This window comes from Eulemur rufifrons, chromosome 8 (assembly GCF_041146395.1).
Source record: "Eulemur rufifrons isolate Redbay chromosome 8, OSU_ERuf_1, whole genome shotgun sequence".
NCBI lineage: Eukaryota > Metazoa > Chordata > Mammalia > Primates > Lemuridae > Eulemur > Eulemur rufifrons.
The window spans coordinates 16,859,820-16,881,772 of NC_090990.1; the positions used below are offsets into that span (position 1 = coordinate 16,859,820).

The window sequence follows — 21,953 nt, forward strand, 5'->3', positions numbered from 1 at the left end:
CCTGTAGCTGCCTTGGTGCAGGGTTCCGCTAACACCAGGCCTCACCCCTCTCCCCCACGTCTACTTGAGGGAGCGATAGGGGAGACACCCGCCAAAGGCCTTATCTCAGACCACAGGGCTGGCCCTGCTGGCCTGTCTGTGGAGTCAGCACGGGGGCAGAGGGAGTAGGATGGGGAGGGGGAAGACATGCATGGATCCAACATTAATTCAGTCATTCAACAAGCAGTTGCTGCGTTCCTGCTACAGGTGTCTACTGTGCTCAGTTTTAAAAAGGGTATTCTAGTCCCTTGACACCCACACGTTATCCTTCAGTTCATTTTCACCGTATCCTTGGAAGAAAAGCAGGGATGGATCAACACTCTATGAATGGGGAAACTGAGGCTCAGAGAGGACTTTCTTTTTAAAACCTTACCACATGACAGAGAGGGCACCCCATGAACTCTTAACAATGTACTGAATGAGAATGAACGGAAGGAAAGCAAAGAAGGATATCCTGGGGAGGATATAGACAGGACCCACACAGAACTGACTCCTCCGAGTTACACAGTTGAAATTACTTGTATCTGAATGTATTTAAACCTACTTGTTTCTAAGCATTTTAAGGGTAGGTGGGGGGGGGGGGGAGAGAAAGAAGCCTTGGGTTTGGCTGTAGTAGAAACCTGGTGTGGCCCTGATCCAGCCCCAGGCTGCAGTCGCTCCTACCTCTGGTCACCTCCTCACACAGCAGCCCAGGACTCTGCCCGGGGTATGAGCACTACAGTGCATCTGAGGAAGGCCACCAGCCTCAGCATCCCCATCCCACAGTGGGGGACTGTCCCCTGGCATGGGGTTTATGGCCTGGGATCTACTTCTGACCCTGCAGCCAACTTTCCCTGTGGCCCCAATCCACAAGCCTTGCAGAAGGTCTGGTACATAAGTGTCAAGGAAGGGAGGGAGGAAGGAAGGGACAAAAGCAGAAGGAAAGAAGGAAGGAAGGAATGGAAGTTTCCTTATCTTCTATACTGGCCCAACCACTGGCCAGGCTAGGAATTGCAGGGAGACAGAACGTGGATACTTTATTGACCAATACAGCTGTCCAGTGAAATCCTGTGAGGTGGTGAGCACCCTGTCACTAGAGTAATGCAAGCGGAAGTTGACAGCTACTTGTCAGAGATGTCTTGGAAACAATTCACATGTGGGTCACAGGAGATTTAAATCACCCAGTAGAATCCTGTCATTTTGATTTTAGCTGAAGAAACTAAGACTAGGGAGGTCACAGCTGAGGTCATACCCAATGTCATACAGCAGTTGGCATCAGTCACTTCTTGCTCAGTGCAGCTTTATTTATAGAAGGAAAAAAATTGAGAGTAACCGAAATGCCCAATAGCAGGGGATTTGTTAAGTAAACCACAGGACATGCAACTTGCCACCAAAAGGACGGTTCCGGACATATGCAGAAAAACCCAGAGGAAAATGCTTTTAAGGTTTATCAAAAGTTGCGCAGAGTATATGCCATTTAGTGAAAAGGCAAGTTATATAACAGTGTGTATAATATAATAAAATAATAACAATATGTTAGCACAGACAGAAAAAAGTTGGCTGCAAACCACTAACACATTGGTTACTTTTACTTTATACGTTTTCAGAGCTAGCATTTATCAAGCACTTATTGCTAGGCACTATTCTAAGTAAGCACTTTACATGTCTGAACTTAATGACACCGTGAGGTGAGTACTATTAGCCTTATATTACCAATGAGTAAACCGAGGCACAGAAAGGTTAAGTGACTTGCCCAAGGTCACAGAGCTTGTAAGTAATGGAGCTGGGATTTAAACCCAGACAGTCTGACTTCAGCACCTGGGTGTTTGACCTCTTAACTCCGGCCCAGATTACTTCTAAGTCTCCTTCCAGTTCTAAAAGTCTAGGGAAGTAGGATTCTAAGCCCTCTGCTACCCTAATAGCAAATAAGGGAGAGCGTCCCCTGACCCCCAGAGGCCAGATGTCTCCATTCCCCTCCTGGTCGCCTCTGGTTCTGATTTCTGGGCTCTTTCTGGCAGTCGGTACTTCTTATAAACTGGTTTCCTTAAAGAGGAACTCCCTGTACAGGGGGACAAATGGATGTGGCCCCAGTGGCCTGAGCCCAGTACTGGCTCTGTAAAGCAGGCAGCCAAATGGACCCACCTGCCCAAGGGCACCAGTGATGTCAGCAAGATGAACCCTAAAGACTTCCAGGCAATGTCAACCCCTGTGCCTGGCGGTTGTGTGTACCCGTTGGCAAACTCAGTGTGGGTGGCGGCTGGTTGAGCAGCACCTCCAAACCCCTGCGTGTCCTGATCCTGCCCCAGTGAGGAAGCAGCAGGGACTGACAGCTTGACAAGAGGACCCAGCTCCTCGCTAAACAGAAAGGCTTTCATCAAGAAACGGAGGTGTCCCCGCAGTTGGCCTCTCCTGACAGATTTGTCAAAAGCAGATAGATTTGTCAAAGAGCATTTGCTCTTCCCCTCTGAGTCTTGCAAAAGGCCCCTGTTTTCTGACTACAGTTACAGATATTCTGTCTCTAAATCTTCAAGACAGGTCACTTGATACAAAAAGCACAGGGGATCTTGGGTAGATATGTCAAAACACAATACAATAAAGTGTTAATTATTGAATGTAGCTGGGAGGTGTGCGGCTTTTCACTGTACAATTCTTTCAACTTGCTTTTTGTAGGTGTTTGAAAATTTTCACAATAAAATGTTGGGAAAGAAGCACTCTGTGCACCTGCTATTCTCTCTGCCTGAAACCTCCTACCAGACTTAATATTTTTGACTTACGATTTTTCCACTTTACGATGGTGCCAAAGTGACACACTTTCAGTAGAAACCATACTTCAAGTACTCACACTACCATTCTGTTTTCCACTTTCAGTACAGTATTCAATAAATTACATGATATATTCAACACTTTACTATTAAACAGGCTTTCTTTTAGATGATTTTGCCCAACTGTAGGCTAATATACGTGTTCTGAGCACATTTAAGGCAGGCTAGGCTAAGCCACAATGCTTGGTAGGTTAGGGGTATTAAATGCATTTTTGACTTACGATATTTTCAACTTATGACAGGTTTATCGGGACGCAGCCCCAGCCTAAGCCGAGGAGCATCTGTACCTGCTTGCTCCTGCCTCACCTCCCCAGATCTTTACTCCACTGTCCCCTTCTCAGGGAAGTTTTCCCTGACTGTCCTGTTAACAAAAGCTGGATCAAGCCCCATTCCTCTCCCTTTAAGACGGGTTTCTTGTGCCCCCAGCTTTCAGTTTTCTTCTTAGCACTTACTACTACAGAATAGATACTGACACAGTATTTTTTTTTTTACTTGTGTATTTGTTTATTGTCTGTCTTTCCCTATAAGAATCTCAGCAAGAAGAGAATAGGGACTTTTGACTGCTGTGGTCACTGCTGTATCCTCAGCACTAGGCGCTCAGTCCATAGTAGGTGCTCAGTAAATATGTGTTGAAATAGCAGCTACGATTTCTGGCATGCCAAACGCTGAACCAACCCTTTTGCATACATTATTGCATTTCATCTTCCCCTCAAGCCTGTGAGTACAGGCATTATTGCACCTGCTTTACAGATGAGCAAACTGTTGCTCAGAGAGGTGATGTTGAGTACCCAAAGTCACACAGCTAATAAATGGCAGAGCTGGGACCCAACCCAGACCCACCTAACACCACGGCTTGTGCTATTAACTACTTTGCAATTCTGCCTCCCAAGTTACTAAATCACCCACAGTCTCAATTTCCTTATGAGTCAAATAAGGTGATGTGCTCTGTTTTCCTCATAGGGTTATTACAGACGTGAACATATGTCAGCATGCCTGGCAACCTGAGTTATGGAAATGAAGGTGGGCAAGTGGTGCTATGACCAAAGCATTCTGGTCCAAGTGGCCAGGCTTCCTCCAGGTGTGGTGAGTCAAGTCAGAGAGCCCACAGCTTTCAGGCATAATCGGGCCTTTTTGTAAATACAGGACTCTATAAGAATACTTGTCACACCCTCCTCATCTGAGTCAAGCTCAGTCACAGGCAGTGACCAATGAGGTAGGAGGTTGGAAGCACGTCCACACCAAGGGTGTGATCTTGCTCTGGGCATGCCTGGCTAAAGCGTGGCTAAGTCAATCATTCATTCATTTAACACACATAAGCTTTGGAGTCAGGCAACCTCGGTTCGATCCTGGCTGTGCGATTTATTAGCTATGTGTCCTTGGGTGAGACAGTCCCTCTGAGCCTGTTTCCTCATCTGTAAAGTGAAGAAAATCAGAATGTGCATCTCATAGGGCTGCTGTGAAGATTAAATCAGGTCGTGCATAAAGTGTCAGATGTGTAGAAAACATTCCATAAATGTTAGCAATTATTATTATCACAAAAGCTTAGCTTGTTTACTATAGAAACTTTGAAAATACACAGATGCAGAAAGCTAACATAAAGCACTCATGATTTCAATATCTCCAAAAACCACCACTACATTTTGTGTGTATATACTTTCAAATGTTTTTCTATTCACATGGATTCATGTCTTGTTTTTTTTTTTTCCCTACAAAAATGGGATAATACAGCTCATACTGTTTGGTAACTTGCTTTTTCCATGCATAATATATCATGAGCAGTTTACAAGCCAGGAAATTCTTTCTATGACACTATAGCATGGTGGCTAAGAGCCCACGCTCTGGCAGCAGACTGCCTGGGTTTGAATCCCAGCTCTGTCACTTACTATGTGACCTTAGGCAAGTGACTTAACCCCATGGTGCCACAATTTCCTCATCTGTAATATGATGCCAGTAATAATCTCTACTTCATAGGATTGTTTGAGGGTTAAATCAGAATGTATATGGTACTTGGAGCAGTGACTGCAATAGAAAGTGCTGTGTGTACTCATTCTCCGTGATACGCTGACTCCCACCATAAGGATGCGTGATAATTTGTTTGACTAGCCCTCTTCCAAAAGGCCCTGCTCTAAACATTACAGTGAACAGCCTCCATTAACATGGTTCTCTAGGGGACATGGGCACATGTGTAAGAGGTGGCCATCCCGATGTCTGGACTTTTCTATGACGCCTGTAGGCCAGGAACAAAGCTCAAGGCCGCTGGCCCAGCCAGCCCTGCCTGGTGAGCTTGAGGGGACTGAACCTGTTGAAGAGATGGGAATGCCATTTCCTTCTTTGTGAAACAAGGTGTGATGATTTCCCCTCCAGGGCTGTCCTGAGCTCAGATGAATCCCAAATGCAAATCCTCCCATCAGAAAGTCCCAGGAGGAGGGACAGGCCCAAATCCCTGTGAGGGTCTTGGTCTTTTGAATGCGATCAAATTATTTTCCTTCAAATGGCCACTGCTGATATTCTCTGCTTCCTGATCAGTGGGGAAATGTGGGGAGCTGGGCTCTGTGGCAGGAGGCCTGCCTCACGCAGCCCAGTTCTGTGCTCTTAGAATCCCAAAGGGCTGTTTCATGGCTCAGAAAGGAAGGCTGGCACTTGGCTAGAGCCCAAAGGGCTTGAACTAGGGTGGGCCCAGAAAAAAAGAGCTGGGTCTGGAGGAGTGTAAGAGAAGACGATGGAGAAGGCAGTCCTACTCTGGCCTGTCCCTGGGTTGAGTTCTCTTTTCTGTAAAATGGAGCTAGCATGACCTGCTTCTAAACAGAGGGCTTGATAGACAACGGAGACTTGGAGGAGTAGGGGGGGTTGGGGGAGGGTAGGTGTTGGGAGGTCACTTGGTGGGTACAATGTGCGTTGCTCCAGTGACAGATGCACTGGAAGTTCTGACTTCACCACAATGCAATATATCAATGTAGAAAACTGCACTTGTACCTATGGATTTATACAAATGAAAATAAGTAAATAAAATCTACAAGAAGAAAAAAAATCATACAATGTCTGCTCTCAGACAACAATGGAATTAGACCTGAAATCAATAACAGAGAGCTGGAAAATCCCAAAATATTTGGTGATTAAATGCTTCTAAATAACACATAGGTGAAAGAAGAAATCTCAAGAGAAACTTAAAAATATTTTGAACTAAATGAAAATGAAAGTAAAGCATGAGATAAATTTAAAAAAATAAACACAGGGCCAGAAGCACCTCCAGAGGGGATCTTGGCCCAGGGAGGGCAGGTGACTCAACCAAGGACACCAGTGAGTTGCCATCTGAATTGGAACTGGAACCCAGACCTCCAGACCTTCAGACTGCTTCTCAGGCCATCACCCTGAGATTCTCTCTGCCCTTTCTCTGCTTCCACGTAGCCCTAGAGCCTAACAGTATCTCTCAGCCACACCCTCTGTTGCTCCCAGCTGCTCCACACTTCCACCACAGCACGGGATGTCCTTGTCAGGAACCTACTTGATGGCAGGCTAGTCAGGGAGCTCCAGAAAGCTGGGATATGTCCCCAGGGCCTCCCTCATCTTTTCTCTGGATTACTTACCTGTCCATTCCACAGAGTGCCATGGCACTGTCCTAGACAACAGGGACACAGCAGAGAGAGGAAAAGATCACAGATATGGCCCTAATCTCATAGAGTTGACTATCTTCATCTCTGGCCCAGGTAATGTGGAGCCTTGCAGTCACAGAGATGAGGGATGTTCAGGTCTGGGGTCCCCATAGAGTCTGGAGCCAGGACCTTACCATGTAGCTGTCCTCCCTAATGCTCTCAAGCCTCCAACCATTTTGATTTGGGTCTTGCCTGTATCTTCCACCATCTGAAGGCTTTTTCTGCTGCTCGAAGCAAAGCATTCTGTTCATATCCTTTCTCAATGATGGGCAGGCCTTGGTGAAACTCTGAGCTCACAGACTTTGTTACCCTTGGCCACCCAGTGCCACTTTATCAACACGCTGGAGTAGAGGAGAAGGATAAAAAATAAGAATACTGTTAACGGCAGTTATTGCATGCCTGGCTCTGAAAGCTCATTATCCTCCAAGCCTTAAAACAAACCTGAGTGGAAACAGAGGCTCTGAGACATTCAGTAACTTGTCTAAGCTAGTAAGTGGCCAAGCTGGAATTTCAACCCTGGTCTGAAAAAGCAGGTACTCTTGCCATTTTTCTAAACTGCATCTGTACAGGGTATGGATCCGATGCCTAAGAAGCTTTTCATCTAGGTGGATGGATAAGTGCCACCCAAGAAACCACACACTAGAAGCGTATGGAGATGCTGTGTGTTGGAGCAAAGGCAGGAAAGAGAGAAGACAAAGTTGCAGCAGGTTTAAGTACAGTGAGAAGATAAGATGTGCCTGCCTGATGAGGCCTGGAAAAGAAGGGTGGGTTCACATTGTGACCAGCTCTGGATGCCGTACTAAAGAGAATGGGTTTTCTCCTGCAGGCACTGGGGGATCTTTGAAGACCGTAAGCAAGTAAGAGAGCAGAGATTGAGGACAGTGCATTTGGTGTAAACAAGTTTCTCCTTTGGGTGGATGTTGATTAAGTCAGGGGTCCCCAATCTATGGTGAGTTGTATAGTTATTTCATTATATATTACAATGTAATAATAATAGAAATAAAGTGCACAATAAATGTAATGTGCTTGAATCACCCTGAAACCATCCCCCCTCAACCCGTGGTCCATGGAAAAATCGTCTTCCATGAAAATGGTCCCTGATGCCAAAAAGGTTGGGGACTGCTGGATTAAGGGCAAAGAGAGCTCTAAGAGTACCAGGACAAAACAAAACTGCATCGACTTCTTGGGAAATTTTAAAAATATGCTGGAAGACTAACTGCCCTATTGTTGAGGGGTTAATCTGGTAAGCCACTTGGTAAGACATTCTGCAACCATCAGAAATATTTATAAAGTCTCCAAATGACATTGAATATCTAGTATGACCACTATTCAAGTTAATAATAATAGTAATAATAATATCATCCACGGAGGAAAACTAGGAAAAAAGGAAATACAATAAAATGCTAACAGTGTGTTAAGGTGATGAGACCCGTGGGTGTTTTTTCCCTTTCTGGCTACTTTTCTACATTTTCCCAGTTTTCTCGGAGATACATTCTTCTTTTTCTATTTTTAAGAAAATCTTTGCTGCCTTTTCTAATTGTTATTTTGCCATACCTACGTGGCAGGGGAGTTACGAGGAGTAAACGAGCAAATAAGACGCAAATTACCCAGCACTGTGCTTGGCGCAAAATCAGCGCTCAACGAGCGTTTGGTGAGAAGAGTCGCTGGCCGGGCGTCCCCGCCTCCGAGGAGCCCGGACGCCGCCGAGCGGCCTTCCGCTCGGGCCAGGGGCAGACACACCCCAGAGGCCGATGCTTGGCGGCAGCGGGCTCTCGGGTCCTGCAGACTCAGCCCAGCCTGCAGACGTGGAGCCCCGGCCGGCCGCGCCGCCCCACACACCCACCCCCGGCAGCCCCGCGCGACGTCGCGCGCACCCACGGCCCCGCCCCGTGACGTAACCCGGGGCGGGGTCGCTGCGGCCCAGTCCCGCGCCTGCTCCGATTGGCAGCAGCGCTGTCACCACGTCGCGGGAAGCTGGCAGGGTGTGTGTGAGTGTGTGTATGTGTGTGAGGGGTTTGCTTTGTCATTCGTACCCCCGTCGCGCGCTGACGCGGCTGGCCGGGCCGAGCGCTCCAGCGTCCGCGGACAGGACCCCGGCGCTGATCCTGGACGCTCCCTTACATAATGACGCGGCTGACTGGAGCACATGTCAGCGCAGAAACCCCACATGCCGCAAAGCCGGGCCTCCGATATCATACATTGCTAGACCGGTGCCTACAATGCCATACAGCACGGTATGCTCCAGCATGGATTATAATACAATGAAACGCAACCCAGCAATAGTGAAGCATACCTTCGCAACTAGGCATAATATAGGATGTTATATTTATAGGGCCTATTTATAAGCCTCTATTTAAATCTTTTCTGATAGGCCCAGCCACGGACCCAGACACCATAATGATTGGCGCATTCTTCTGTCCTTCAAAGAGGCGGGTTCTAGAGTCCGTTTTGCCTCAGCGGGCCCTGGGATTGGCCGGCTTCGGCGTAGCGGCGCCTTCGATTGGTCCCACGGGCCGTCCGTCGGAGCCGAGGAGGCGGGGCAGGCGGCTCTGGTGCTGGGCGGGCGGGCCCCGGAATTGTCATTTCTTTGTTTCCGAAGGCGGAGGAGGCTCTGACCCCCCCCCTGCCGTGCCACCCCCTCCCCCCGGGTGCTGGCTCCCTGTATGTGTGATCGGCCCCAGGGGTAGAGTCCAGGCCTGACGCGGGGCGGGCCGGCGGCGGCGGCGGCAGCTGAGGTGAGAGACGGCGGCGGCGGCGGCGGCGCGGGCACTCGGCCCCCCAGCGGGAGGATGAAGCGGCGGAACGCCGACTGCAGTAAGCTCCGCCGCCCCCTAAAGCGGAACCGGATCACCGAGGGCATCTATGGCAGGTGAGCGGCGGCGCCCCCCTCCGCCGGGCGCGGGCCCCGCGGTCCCCGGCCGGCTTCGGAGGGGCTCGGCCCCGTTATGTAACCCCGACTAGGCCGCGCGCCCGCGCCGTGGGCTCTCCTGAGGAGCGCTGCCGGGGGAGCCGCTGGCCGGCCCGCCGGGGGTCCGCCCAGGGGGCGCGGGGCGTGGCGACGGCCGGCCGGGCCGAGCGGGGAGGGCGCGGCGGGCGCGGACTGAGGGAGCCGCCGCGCCGCCGTTGGGAGCGCCGGGGCCTGCCGGGGGGAGGGGCGGCGAGCCCCCTACCCACTCGGCGTTCTCCGGCTCCCCAGCCCGTCCCGCTGGGCCTGGAGGGCCGCTCTCGGGACCCCCGACTGACCGCCGCTGGTCCCCGAGCGCCGCTCCGGCCTGGGAATTTGCCGGCCTGAGCTGGGAGGCTCGTGGACCATATGCAAGGGGGGTGGGGGCTGGCAAAGTTGGGAGCAGACAGTGGCCCCTCGGTCCCCCTGAGCTGCCGGCCGACTGGCCTGGGGCCATGCTGTCCCTTTCGTCTTCCACTTCCCATATGGGATCTTAAAGTTGGCACCGAGGGCTGACGCTGATACCCACAAATCATGCCCTGTGGCCCAGCTCCAGACTCCGAAGGGGCTGATGATCAATTTCTCAGGAAACATTATTTTGACAATTCCAAACAGGTTTGTTTGAACCTTTTAAAAGGGATTTTCTCTAAACTTTTTTTTTTTTCATTCAAAAGAAAAGCAGTGTCTCTTTAAATAGAAATTGAATTTAGTCCTCCAGGAGAGAAGGACAACAGGTTCACGGTGCAATTTGGTGACTAGCATAGCTTTCCCAAGTCGAATTTGTGTACCACTGTTATTTTCTGGTTCTTCTCAGAATGTTAATTCTAAATGGTACTTGCCTTGATAAAGGAAGATTTCAGTGGAGAAGTAATTAGTCTGCAAAGGAGAATTCTCAGCACAGGTTTGAGTTGTCATGGTGTTTTACAATTTGCTCTTCTAGCCGTGGGATTTAGAGAAATACATGAGGTAGCTGATGACACCCAAGTTGTCCTAACATTACTGTACACCTTGCACATGCTCTTGTTTACACATGTGGAATGATTGCTTTCCACGAGCAGCTGACCAATGGAAACATTGGGGGTTTTCTTGAAGTTCCAAAGCATTAAGAAGTTAGTTAATGTAAAAAGTTCTTGGATATATCCTTATATGATGAGCCTTAGATCATAGGAATCATTCATTCATTCAATAAATATACTATGTGCCAGGCACTCTTCTAGCTTGTAAGGATACAGCATTGATAAAACAGACCAAAATTCATGCTGAATTAATAAACTTGACCATTTTAACTAAAACTGTAAAAGCAAACAATTTTTCCTACAATATTCTTGGGTGGAGGAAAGATCTCTTTAGTTTAAGTTACACACAGTATAAATTCTTGAATAAAAAGAAAGCTTTTTTCCCTGGCTATTGACAAAGATTTGAACAACTTGACATTATTGGTGACACAAGAGTAGAAAAAGCGTATCAAACACAGTTGGTAGAGTTAGGACAACTGTGGCATTTGAATAACTGCTATTTACAGTTAACATAAGATGAGGTACCTCCATTTATAGCAAGAAGATTGAGAGTCTCATGTTATTTACATGTTTCCTGCTGTATTTCAACTTCTCTTCGTATTTGAACAAATATGCCCAGTTTACTACCTACGTCCTGGTGGCCACTCAATCAGTGTGAATCAGTGTGAAGAAGTGAATTTTTTTGTTTCATGAAGATCTATTATTTTACTGATGGCCTTAGGAATTTAAATTTTCTTACCCTAAAAGTTAATAGTATATGCCCTATTCAGAGTTTCATCTGTAAAATTTGAAAAAAAACAATACTTTACCTCTTAAATCTGCTTGCTCTCCTCTGTTTGGCATCCTTTAAGTCAAACGTTAATGAAAGACCTAAACATATTTCTACCTGTCTTTCCTGGTTGAAGCATCATATATCAAATGAATGTTTCAATCCACTGATCTGTTTCTTAGTTTATATTATGGAGTATTGGACTGAAGAATAAGATCATATATTAATATTTTTTCCAATTCTGTTTTTAAAGAGATTTAGAAAATTTCCAGTTATTTCTAAAGCAAACAGAATGAGTGGGCTAGTTACGAATGAGAATGTATGAGGATTCCTGAATATCAAATTTGTTATGATTATCAAATTGAAATCTATACTAAATTGTCTTTTACACCATCTATTGCCCATTTTGTTTCTCAACATCTGGCCAATTTTGGTCTCATTAAACAGAGAGCTTTGTTTTTTTCCTGAGGCCGTGTTGACAGTTTTGATAACCACTGTCTACTGTTTCATAGCCAAACCTTTAATGGACTTATTATTTTCATGTTCTCAGTCTGTACAACTTTCTGAGCCTTGGCATAGGAAGGAGGCAGCTATGGTGAAGGACTGCAGGAATCAGGAGATCCAGGTTCAGACTCAAAATCCCAGCTCTGCTGCTTTGGATAGGCAGGGGTTCCACAACTTTGCGCCCCAGTTTTCCCTTTGAGGACTAAAGGAGTTACATACAGTTTGTGCAACTCTTTATAAATCCTGGTGTGGTATACAAATATTATTTACCATGTTGTTGCCATCACAGTTTAACATGTGTGGTTTATTCTTTAAGAAGGCAGGAAAGACTATAAAATTTGGTACAACTGTAAATGAAAGTTGAGTAGTCAAAGCAGGGGATCAGTAGCTGCCTCGTCTTGCTTTAAAAAATCCTGTTGCTGAGACACTTTTAATCATGGGCTCTAGTCCAACAACTGTTACTGAGGTGATTGTCAAATGATATTTATTCTCAGTATCATGACTGTGTCGGAATTGTTTCGGGGCAAGATAAAAAGAAAATTAATTTTAGACATTATATTAATGTTATCTGCATTTATACATCATTTGAAAATTAAAATATGCTACAGAAATATGTTAACCCAGTCAAGTTAATAGTCAAGACTAAGAGAAAGGAAACAGGAATGGGTGATCTTCCTCCTTGCCCCCAGCCCAATCTGATCTTTTATATTATTAAGGCTAAAATTCAATGTAATTTCTTAAAAATCTGAACCAACACAGAGTCTGACACAGAGTAGGCATTCAGTGTTCAATAAATATTGAGTGAGTAAATTAAGTAATCTAGTCCATTCCGTTTATTAAGAACCTACATTGTTCAGGGAATTATGGAAGATATAGGAAAACACATGGTACCTTGTCTTCAAGGTGTTTATAGTCTAGTAGGCCCTCTTAAATTTGTACAGTGGTTTAGAGGTTCCAAAGAACTTTGAGTTCTGTTCAAATAAAAATATTTCTGTTGTATTAAATTTTAGCTTACTGTTTTAGTGGTTCACCTGACAAATTAACAGCTGTATTTTGCCCTGTGACATTTTATGATGTAGACAGTTGCCAACAAGTGAGGGAGTATTTTCTAACTCAAATGAGATAGATATGAAAATACTTTGAAAATTATGAAAATAAGTTATTAATGAGAAAGTACAATGAAAGCTTTACTTAACTCTTACATTCCCGAGGTCCTCAGGTTTTCTGGCATTGATTTTCTCCCTGTGTCTGCCTTCACATACACACACCACATACTCCCTACAATAATATCTCATTGCAGGCAGTGATTTTCCAAGTGAGGTGGAGTTGGGGTGCTGTGTCATTTTTAAAAGTCTTAAGGGGATTATGTGTGGTTCACCCTTACCTCTCACCCTGCCAGACTCCCCACTCCCTTTGCCCTGAGAATTATTGGCTTTATAAAAGGAAGATGAGATAAGTTATGGTAAGTAGAAGATGGAGGCAGAAATATTTATGTTTCAAGTACACATACATTCCAAGTCTCTACAGTTAAAATTATTACTTACACGAGTAAGTATAATACGAATTTTAAGTAAGGCATATGTTTTAAGCTTCAGGAAATGATTTTATATCTTTGTTACTGGTGGTTGAAGGAAGCACCCCTTCATTGTGAATTTATGACTACTTCCTGCCTTCCTGTGCTGGATTCTGCTTGTAGTGTTGCCTGAAGCTTACACAGTACAGTACTGTGCCTGACTGTCGTGTTTTTGAAGTTTAATGCCTTAAAACTAAGACTAAGGTCTCAGGACTGGTATATATGTTACCTTTTCCCATCTTTATTTCAGAGAAGAGTTCTCTAGTCTTTGGTGCTCCTTGAAAGTGACTTTTTTAAATGATCAAATTTTGCATTCTTCTGGCCTTCTCAGGTTCCTTTTTCAGACCCTTGTCTAAATCTCATCTCCAGAGATTTCACTTGACTGCTTTTTTCTGCCTCCTTAATGATGCTTTTTAAGCTTAGTTTTAAACTCCTTTGGGCTATGCTTATTCAAGTCACTGGAGGCTGGCATGACCCTTGGCTGCCTTGATTGTGCATGTGTTCTGCAACTGAAACCCCAGATACCAGTGTTGGAACCTCATAGCCTAAAAGCATGTTGGTAATCTTGATAGGCTTTAACAATGCTGGACCTGACATAAAAGTGATAGATTCTATATTGTTTTAGAGGAGTATTGGGGAAGAGGGTGAGTGTAATGGAGAAATTGAAATGTTTTCACTAACCTGTGCAGTGAAGTGTTTACCCTTCTATTTGTGGTTTCCACAAAATACACTTTAGAAATCTGCCACACTGGAATGTTTGCACTTAATTTTTGCCAGTAGTGTAGAGTACTCCCTTTGAAAAAGTACTTTCCTCCAAGTTTCATTATGATTCTTCTTGTCTGAACAGTCTTGGCAGTTTAGTTTCATTAGGTGTTTTGAAAATCCCTTTAAATTACTGCTACTGGGTTGAGGAGGAGAAAAGGAGGGAGTGTGATTCATTTCAGATTATTTGTTTAAAAGCTTCCTGGTTTATCAGTGATATTCTCCTTTTTCTTCACATTGATTCCTCACGGCCTCTCTTGAATCTCACTAGAGGTTGATTTTAATGGTAGGCTTAATAAATTATTATTTTCACTTTCCTACTAGTTATACCTGTGTATATATATCATGGACCCAATCCATGTTCTGTAAACACTTATATTTCCAGAGTCTCGTCTTTTGGCCATATCTCTTTACTGCTACCGTCTTGTGGAGTCTGGAGGGCAGATAGACATTTCACAAACATATTTAAGTGAAATACTGTAATTGGGTTACTTTTCTCCATAAAATTGAGTATGCTCTTCAAATACACTGATTACTTTATTCTCTAGGCTTACTAGACTTGGGCGTAATTATTTTACTTGGATCTTTTTCAAGAATTGAGTCCAGAAGAAAAATAAGTTGGCTGCCCAGCAAGCTGCATAAGTAAAATGGTACATACCAACAGTAGAAACACATATCCTTATTAGACTTTTTTCCATTGTGGATTTCTTCAAATACTTAAGGAGTGGCTTTTTCCTCAAGGTCTCTCACTTTGCATCCTGGCACATGCATGCTGGCAATGGAAACTTTTAAAAAACTGAATCAACTTTTAATGAATGTTCTTTGAGGCTTTATGTCTTTAATTTGACATTCAATTGCTATCAAATTGGCTCAACTCGTCAGCCTTCCAAGGTGCTTATCATCCCCAGCCTTTGAATCCCTTTCCTAGCACTAGCCTTGTTTTCTTTATGTTTTTTCTCTGCTGCCCTGAAGGACGATGTGCCCACTTTGAGTTGTGGGATTGTGTCATCAGAAGTAATTTATCCCTTGCCTTATCTCTTGTTGCCTTTTCTTTTTAGTGGTTTTGCATTTAGTGATTAAAATGGTGCAACTAGTCCATTTTAGGTATATCTGTCCATATCATTGATGCATGTGAGCTGTTTAGGATCCATTTCCTGCCCAGCACAGAGAAGTGGCTAGAAATAATCTTGCTCTGTTTTTAAATTATATTATTACTTTTTTCATCTTCAAAACACTTTTAAAAACCAAACAAACAGCTCAGTACTAAAGTCAGTACTTTGCCTATCTTGTAGCAAGGACACTTGAACACTAGAGAGAATGAATGCTATGTTTATGGCCAAAATAAGAATTCTCGTTTCAGAATAGAGAAATACTAACCGAGGCTTGAATCTTCTTTCTCAGATGTAATAAGAATTTTTTTCTCTTTTTCTAGGCTTAATGAGCTATTCCTTATAATTTATCGTGCTTCTGACTTTATTAAAAATGAGTTCTGTCTTTTTATTTTTAGATTACACATTTCTCTATTACAATGACCGTTCTAGCAGTGTGAATATTGTTGGGCTGCAGACTTGAGTTGTCCTATCTTTTGTGCCATAGTTATTTTTGTAAAGAACATTTGACTTTAAAATTTTTTTCTGTAGAGCTTCATAGTGTATTTAAAAATCAAGTTTACAGATTGGTAGATTAAGATATTGAGGGTTTATTCTCTCATAAACTACATCTGCTCATTTTTTTAAAAACTTGGTTTTCTTGGAGAATTAAAGAAATATATAACTTGAATATGTACGTAGGAATGGCTACAAAGAGGGAAAGTAATATTTAGTGAGCACCTACCATGAGAAAGTCAGTCGAGTGTGGTAGATAAGCATATGGGCTTTGAAGTCATATGGACTTGGATTCAAATGATGTCTCTGACACTAGTTGTATTATCTTGAGCAAGTTATTTACCTATTTTAATCCTCAGTTTTCTCATCTATAAAATGAAAATAATATTATCTACTTTATCAGATTGTTACAGCGGTAATTGAGATGTCACATAAAATGCACAGTGCCTGATACAGAATAATTGCTCAAAAAGTTGTTTGCTGTTACTGTTATTGTTACTATATTTTTATCTTTATTATCTTATTTAGTGCCAATAAAGGTATTTGCTTCAATTTCTCAGGTGAGGAAACCAAGGTTGCCGGAGGCTTAGTTACTTGATAGAGACCCCTATCTGTCCAACTCCAAAGTCTGTCCTCTTTTTGTTTGTTGTATTATGTCACTTCATCCTTTCTGAATGGTGCTTATGTGTAATAAATTATATGATCCTCTCAAACTCTCTACTACATGTAGGGCAAGTGTCATTATCTTCATTTTCCAGGTGGAGCAGTAGATATCAGCAGTGTCATGCCCAAGTCCATTAACCTTTTTCCTTCTCAAAATGGTCATCTCTCCTCTATTAAATATAAAAATCAATATAGACATGAAAATTTAATGCAAAATGTGATCCTGGACCAGGATTGATCTATCTATTTATAACTATAAAGAACATTAGTGAGGTAATTACTGAAATTTGGATAAAGTCTATAGATCAGATAATATACTATATTGTTCATTTCCTGATTTTGATAATTCTGTGGTTATATAAGAGAATGTCCTTTTGGGGGGAAATTTAGGGATGAAGGGGTGTTATGTCAACAGTTTATTTTCAAATGGTTCAGGAAAAAATTTATGTATATATAGGGAGAGAATGATAACAGAAACTTGATAAAATGTTTTATCATTTGTGAATTTGGGTGAAAGGTATAAAGGAATTCTTTGTATTATTTTTTGCAACTTTTCTGTAAGTCTGATATTTCAAAATGAAAAGTTAAAAAAGTAGCACGTTTGTTTCAAAAAATTAAAACAACATGACAATGTATAAGGATAACGTAAAAGCCCTTAGTAGTCTTTCCCCAGGATGATTGATGTTATATATTTTATAAATGTAGTTACTTCTTTTTTTCTGTATAAAGAAATGTGTGTATTTCTTAACAAAAATAGAATTCTGGGCCGGGCGCGGTGGCTCACGCCTGTAATCCTAGCACTCTGGGAGGCCCAGGTGGGCGGATCGTTTGAGCTCAGGAGTTCGAGACCAGCCTGAGCAAGAGCGACACCCCGTCTCTACTAAAAATAGAAAGAAATTATATGGACAGCTAAAAATATATATATAGAAAAAATTAGCCGGGCATGGTGGTGCATGCCTGTAGTCCCAACTACTCGGGAGGCTGAGACAGGAGGATCCCTTGAGCTCAGGAGTTTGAGGTTGCTGTGAGCTAGGCAGACGCCACGGCACTCACTCTAGCCTGGGCAACAAAGTGAGACTCTGTCTCAAAAAAAAAAAAAAAAATAGAATTCTGTTTTATATGTCACCTTCTTTACATAGAGATATACCTCTTATTCATTTTAGCAGCAACAGGTTTCCATGTAGAATTCACACTAGTCTCTTCAGTCTCCTGACTTCTTTCTGTGCTTTTTCAACAGTGCCCTGCAGCTTATTAGTTCCCTGTTCCTCATGTTTCTTTCCTTTAAATGGCAATAACTGCCCTGCATGCTTCACAGTTGTGTGGACAAAATGAGATAATTAACGTGAAAGCATTTGGAAAAGTTACAAGTGTGATAGAAATGTAAAGTGTGATTAAGTAGATTATTACTATCAATTATATAAAGCATAATATTTGATTCACTTATTAAATGAATTTCTAATGTTTATGTAATGTTAACAATTTTTTAAGGCTTGTGAGTTTTCTTTCTCCTATAATGCCTCTTCACCCCTTGTCCCAAACCTCATAGACTCCACACTGTTTAAAGTATTTTTGAAGCAGAAATTGTAAAACTCTAAACTCTCCACATGCATTAGGTTATGATACCTGTCCTTGATATCTCTATATAAATGCTTTATAAAAATGCTATACCACAAAATTCTTAAAATCTTTTTTCATGATTCCCATTCTAGGGAAATGTTTTTATTTTAAATTGGGCACGTTTCAGAGTGTTAGATTTGTCATTGCAGTGGTTGTGTATGTATATGTGTGTGAGTTTGTGTGTGTGTGTGCTTGTGTGTGAGTAACTCCAGAAAGGTTCCCTTTGCCGCCTGCAGGAGACCTAGAATAGAAAAGAGAAATGTGGAACAGCTCGAGTCTTCTCATTCTGCTCTCCTTTTTTGGATTTTACACAAGGATGTGCTTGCAGAACATAGCAGTGGTTCTCATCTATTTTATCTTGAGGCTCACGCAGAATTTTCTGCATTCCAGCATTTCTCAAATTGTTTTGTCTCAGGTCCTCTTTACACTCTTAAAAATGATTGAGAACCTCAAAGAGCTTTGGGGGTTATGTTTATCAATATTTACTGTATTAGAAATTAAAACTGAGAAAAATCTAAAACATTTATTAGTTCATTTAGAAATAACAATAATGAACCCCTGAGAAGACTGGTGAGGTTTTACCTTTTTGCATATCTCTTTAATGTCTCACTTAATAGAAGACACTTTGAGAACCACTACTATAGTCAAAGCCAGTGGCAGGTAGGCCAAATGGAGTGATAGTCTGGCACCCAGAGCAAGGCTAATTAGATGAGTTTTTTCCTACTGAAGAACATTCAGAACAAATTGGGAGCAGGCACATGGTAAACCTTCAGGCAGAAGCTGTATTTGTTACCTTTTTCAATGTTGCTTTGTTCAGGCACCTTTCCCAGTCATCTGTGCATTATGTCTCCCTCTGTCTTCATTCTAAGTGTGTACTTTGGTAAAAGCCCTACTGTTAGTCCTGAACACTCTTCTGCATTATAGATCATTCGTTCAACAAATATTTGCTGGGGAAAAAATTTTTTTAATTAATTTAATTAATTAAAGATTAATTTAAAAATTAATTCATGATGCAGTGTGGCAGATGCTGTGCTGGGCACTGAGGAGATAAAGTGAGGAACACAATGGACTTTGTTCTTGTGAACTTTACATCTAAACAGCTAATCACACAAAATGCTTTTAAATTATAATTATGATTAAATGTTCTCATAGTACAGGATGCTATGCAAACATGTAATGGGGTCCTAGTCTTTACTTTGGGTCGGGGAGACTTTTGAGGAAGCAATGCTCACACTGTGTGCTGAAGGATGAGTAGCAATGGGAGAGCTTCATTTAGTTTTGATTATACTTAGATAGCGATCTTGTCTGTGACTCAGAAAGAAATGTAGAAAAATGGAAGAACTAACCCTGAACAGTTTGAATGTTCCTAGTTGAGGGGAGGATAGTCAACAATTTGGAGATAAGTACTGATTATTTGATTAGAGTTTTATCTTCTTTCTGAGACATCCTGGAATTCAGTTGAAGTTCTGTAACAATGAGTAAGTTTATACTGTAGAACAGTGCTTCTCAAATTTGAAGGCACACACAAATGGCCTCGGGATCTGGTTAAGATGTAGGCTTAGATTAAATAGGTCTGGGCCCTGAAATTCTACTTTTCTAAAAAGCTCATATATGATGCTGATGCTACCAGTCCATAGACCAATGCTTTGATTAGCAAGTCTATAATTACAAATGGCCAGTGTGAGACTTCAGCAGGAGTACAAGCCAGATAAAGGGCTGGACAAATATTTTAGAAGTGATGCCCAGTAGTGAGAGGTAATGAATAACAGAGAAGACAAAGCAGTTTGGTGTAGGAAGTATCATGTCACATACTGAATGCCAAAGGGGATTCACAGTTACCATTACCAAGAGGACAAAAAAGCTAGAATTGAGATAGATGGCTACTAGCACAGGCAGTGAAATATTCCACAGACTCATTTCTGTGGTGAGGATGAAGTGAACTAAATGGCCATTAGTCTGCCTAGGGAAAAGGTCAGTTACTAAGTATTTATGGCCACCCTGTGGTAATTATGTGGGCTACAGAAAATGATCTAGGTGACAAGCAGCTAAAGATAACCGGAGAGAAGGTGCACTTTACTTGGGAAAAGAAGAATGTTCAGTACTCCTTCTAATTAATCATAGGTGATTAATCCATAGATGGAGAGTATTGGTAAATGAATTCAGGTAAAAAATGGTTGTAGATGTCAAGAGTAGGACTAGAATAGGAGGACAAAATCTTGTAGTTAATATCCACTTTGAAACAATTACCACCACTAAGCCTAGTAATTGCATACGCCTTTTCTTTATTTCACTGGCACCCAGAATGAAAGCTTACCAGACCCTCGAAAGATGGTATTGTCTCCCCTTGTTTCAGTATATTATTTTGGAAAATATCTTTTTGTTGCAATTATACTTTAAAATTTTGCTCAAGATACAGTATTTTATAGTTATTAACAAATTTATTTGGATCAAAGAATCAAAGTAACATCAAATTAACCATAAGTCATATAATGAACTGTGTGTATAAAAGTATTTTATATTTAATCGTATTTTCTTTATAGTTTAAAAGTAATATTTTAGAATGCTATTGTGGCTTAAATCCCTGTCTAATTTTCTTCCCCTTTGAAATATCATCTCTTTGGATTTGGCAAAATATTATGATCTTCAGAATATGGAAAGAGAGGAATTCATTAGGTTTCTATACTTATGAGCAGTCATTTTAGATTACTTGTCTTATAACTTTTGTACATGTACCTAGAGAAGGACATGTAAATCATGATTTACTGATATAGAGGGCTAAGTACTGAATCAGGCAGCTGTCTTAAACATTCTAAAACTCTGTGAGACTAAAATGACTCCATAGAATTCAAGATTAGTCCTAGAGAAAATCAGCTTTGTTAATTAGGTTGTCTCTTGATGAGGCAGACCAGCCTGAGAGGGGAGCCTGAGGAAAGTTGAGAGTATGGCATATGTTTGTGAAAAGATCAAGTTTCCTTAGAAATCTGTACTTCTAAACTGTGACTCAGTAAGAATTTGGTGTCAAGGAACATCAAAGGTATGAAAGCAGTTGCTTGAAAAGAAATGAAATGTATAAAAAGGAACCTTCCCTTAGAGTTACAGAATTGAAAAAGAATAGTCACTAGCAAAGATGATCATTTTTGTACTATACATTTTTGTACAAATAATTGAGTTATTTAAAACTACATATTCAACAGGCTGCTGTTCTTTGGATAATGCTATCTAAATAGCGAAATGTTGCCAGCCACTCTGGGATCCTACTCCCAGGGGGCATTTTGGGCATAGAGCAGTTGGTACTACTGTTCATTCACCTGGGGAATGGTAATGACGAGACCTGATGAAGTACCCATCATGTCTCATTTGGCTACATTCCAGAGACAGCCCCATGGGGAAAAGGATTAATCAGGATAATAAATACATTGCCATCCCCTTTTTTGTTTGTTTTTTAAGAGTGGAGGTCTCGGCCAGGGGCGGTGGCTCACGCCTGTAATCCTAGCCCTCTAGGAGGCCGAGGTGGGAGGATCACTCGAGGTCAGGAGTTCGAGACCAGCCTGAGCAAGAGCGAGACCCCATCTCTACCAAAAAAATAGAAAGAAATTATCTGGACAACTAAAAATATATATAAAAAATTAGCCGGGCATGGTGGCACATGCCTGTAGTCCCAGATACTTGGGAGGCTGAGGCAGAAGGATCACTTGAGCCCAGGAGTTTGAGGTTGCTGTGAGCTAGGCTGACGCCACGGCCCTCACTCTAGCCCGGGCAACAAAGCGAGACTCTGTCTCAAAAAAAAAAAAAAGAAAAGAAAAGAGTGGAGTTCTCTTATGTTGCCCAGGCTGGACTTGAACTCCCGGGTGCTCAAGCGGTCTTTCTGTCTCAGCCTCCCAAACAGCTGGGACTACAGATGTGCATCACCACACTGGCTGTGCCATTTTTTAAATTACTTAAAACTGTGGCCAAGAAGCTGCTATTCCTTTTTTAAAACCTAGAAACAGTTCTGGACACAAGGAAAAAACC

The 21,953-nt window shown here is 42.4% G+C and overlaps 1 protein-coding gene across 2 annotated transcripts in view; it reads left to right on the forward strand.

Annotated features, from left to right (window-relative positions):
* The first annotated feature begins 9,068 nt into the window (after positions 1-9,068).
* The window catches only part of MACO1 (macoilin 1), a 59,396-nt gene continuing 46,511 nt past the window's right edge, over positions 9,069-21,953 (forward strand). For both annotated transcript variants that reach the window (XM_069477474.1, XM_069477475.1), the window contains exon 1: positions 9,069-9,359. In XM_069477474.1, the coding sequence (XP_069333575.1) occupies positions 9,280-9,359 (80 nt within the window). In that variant the 5' untranslated portion in view covers positions 9,069-9,279. The remainder of the gene's footprint in view (positions 9,360-21,953) is intronic.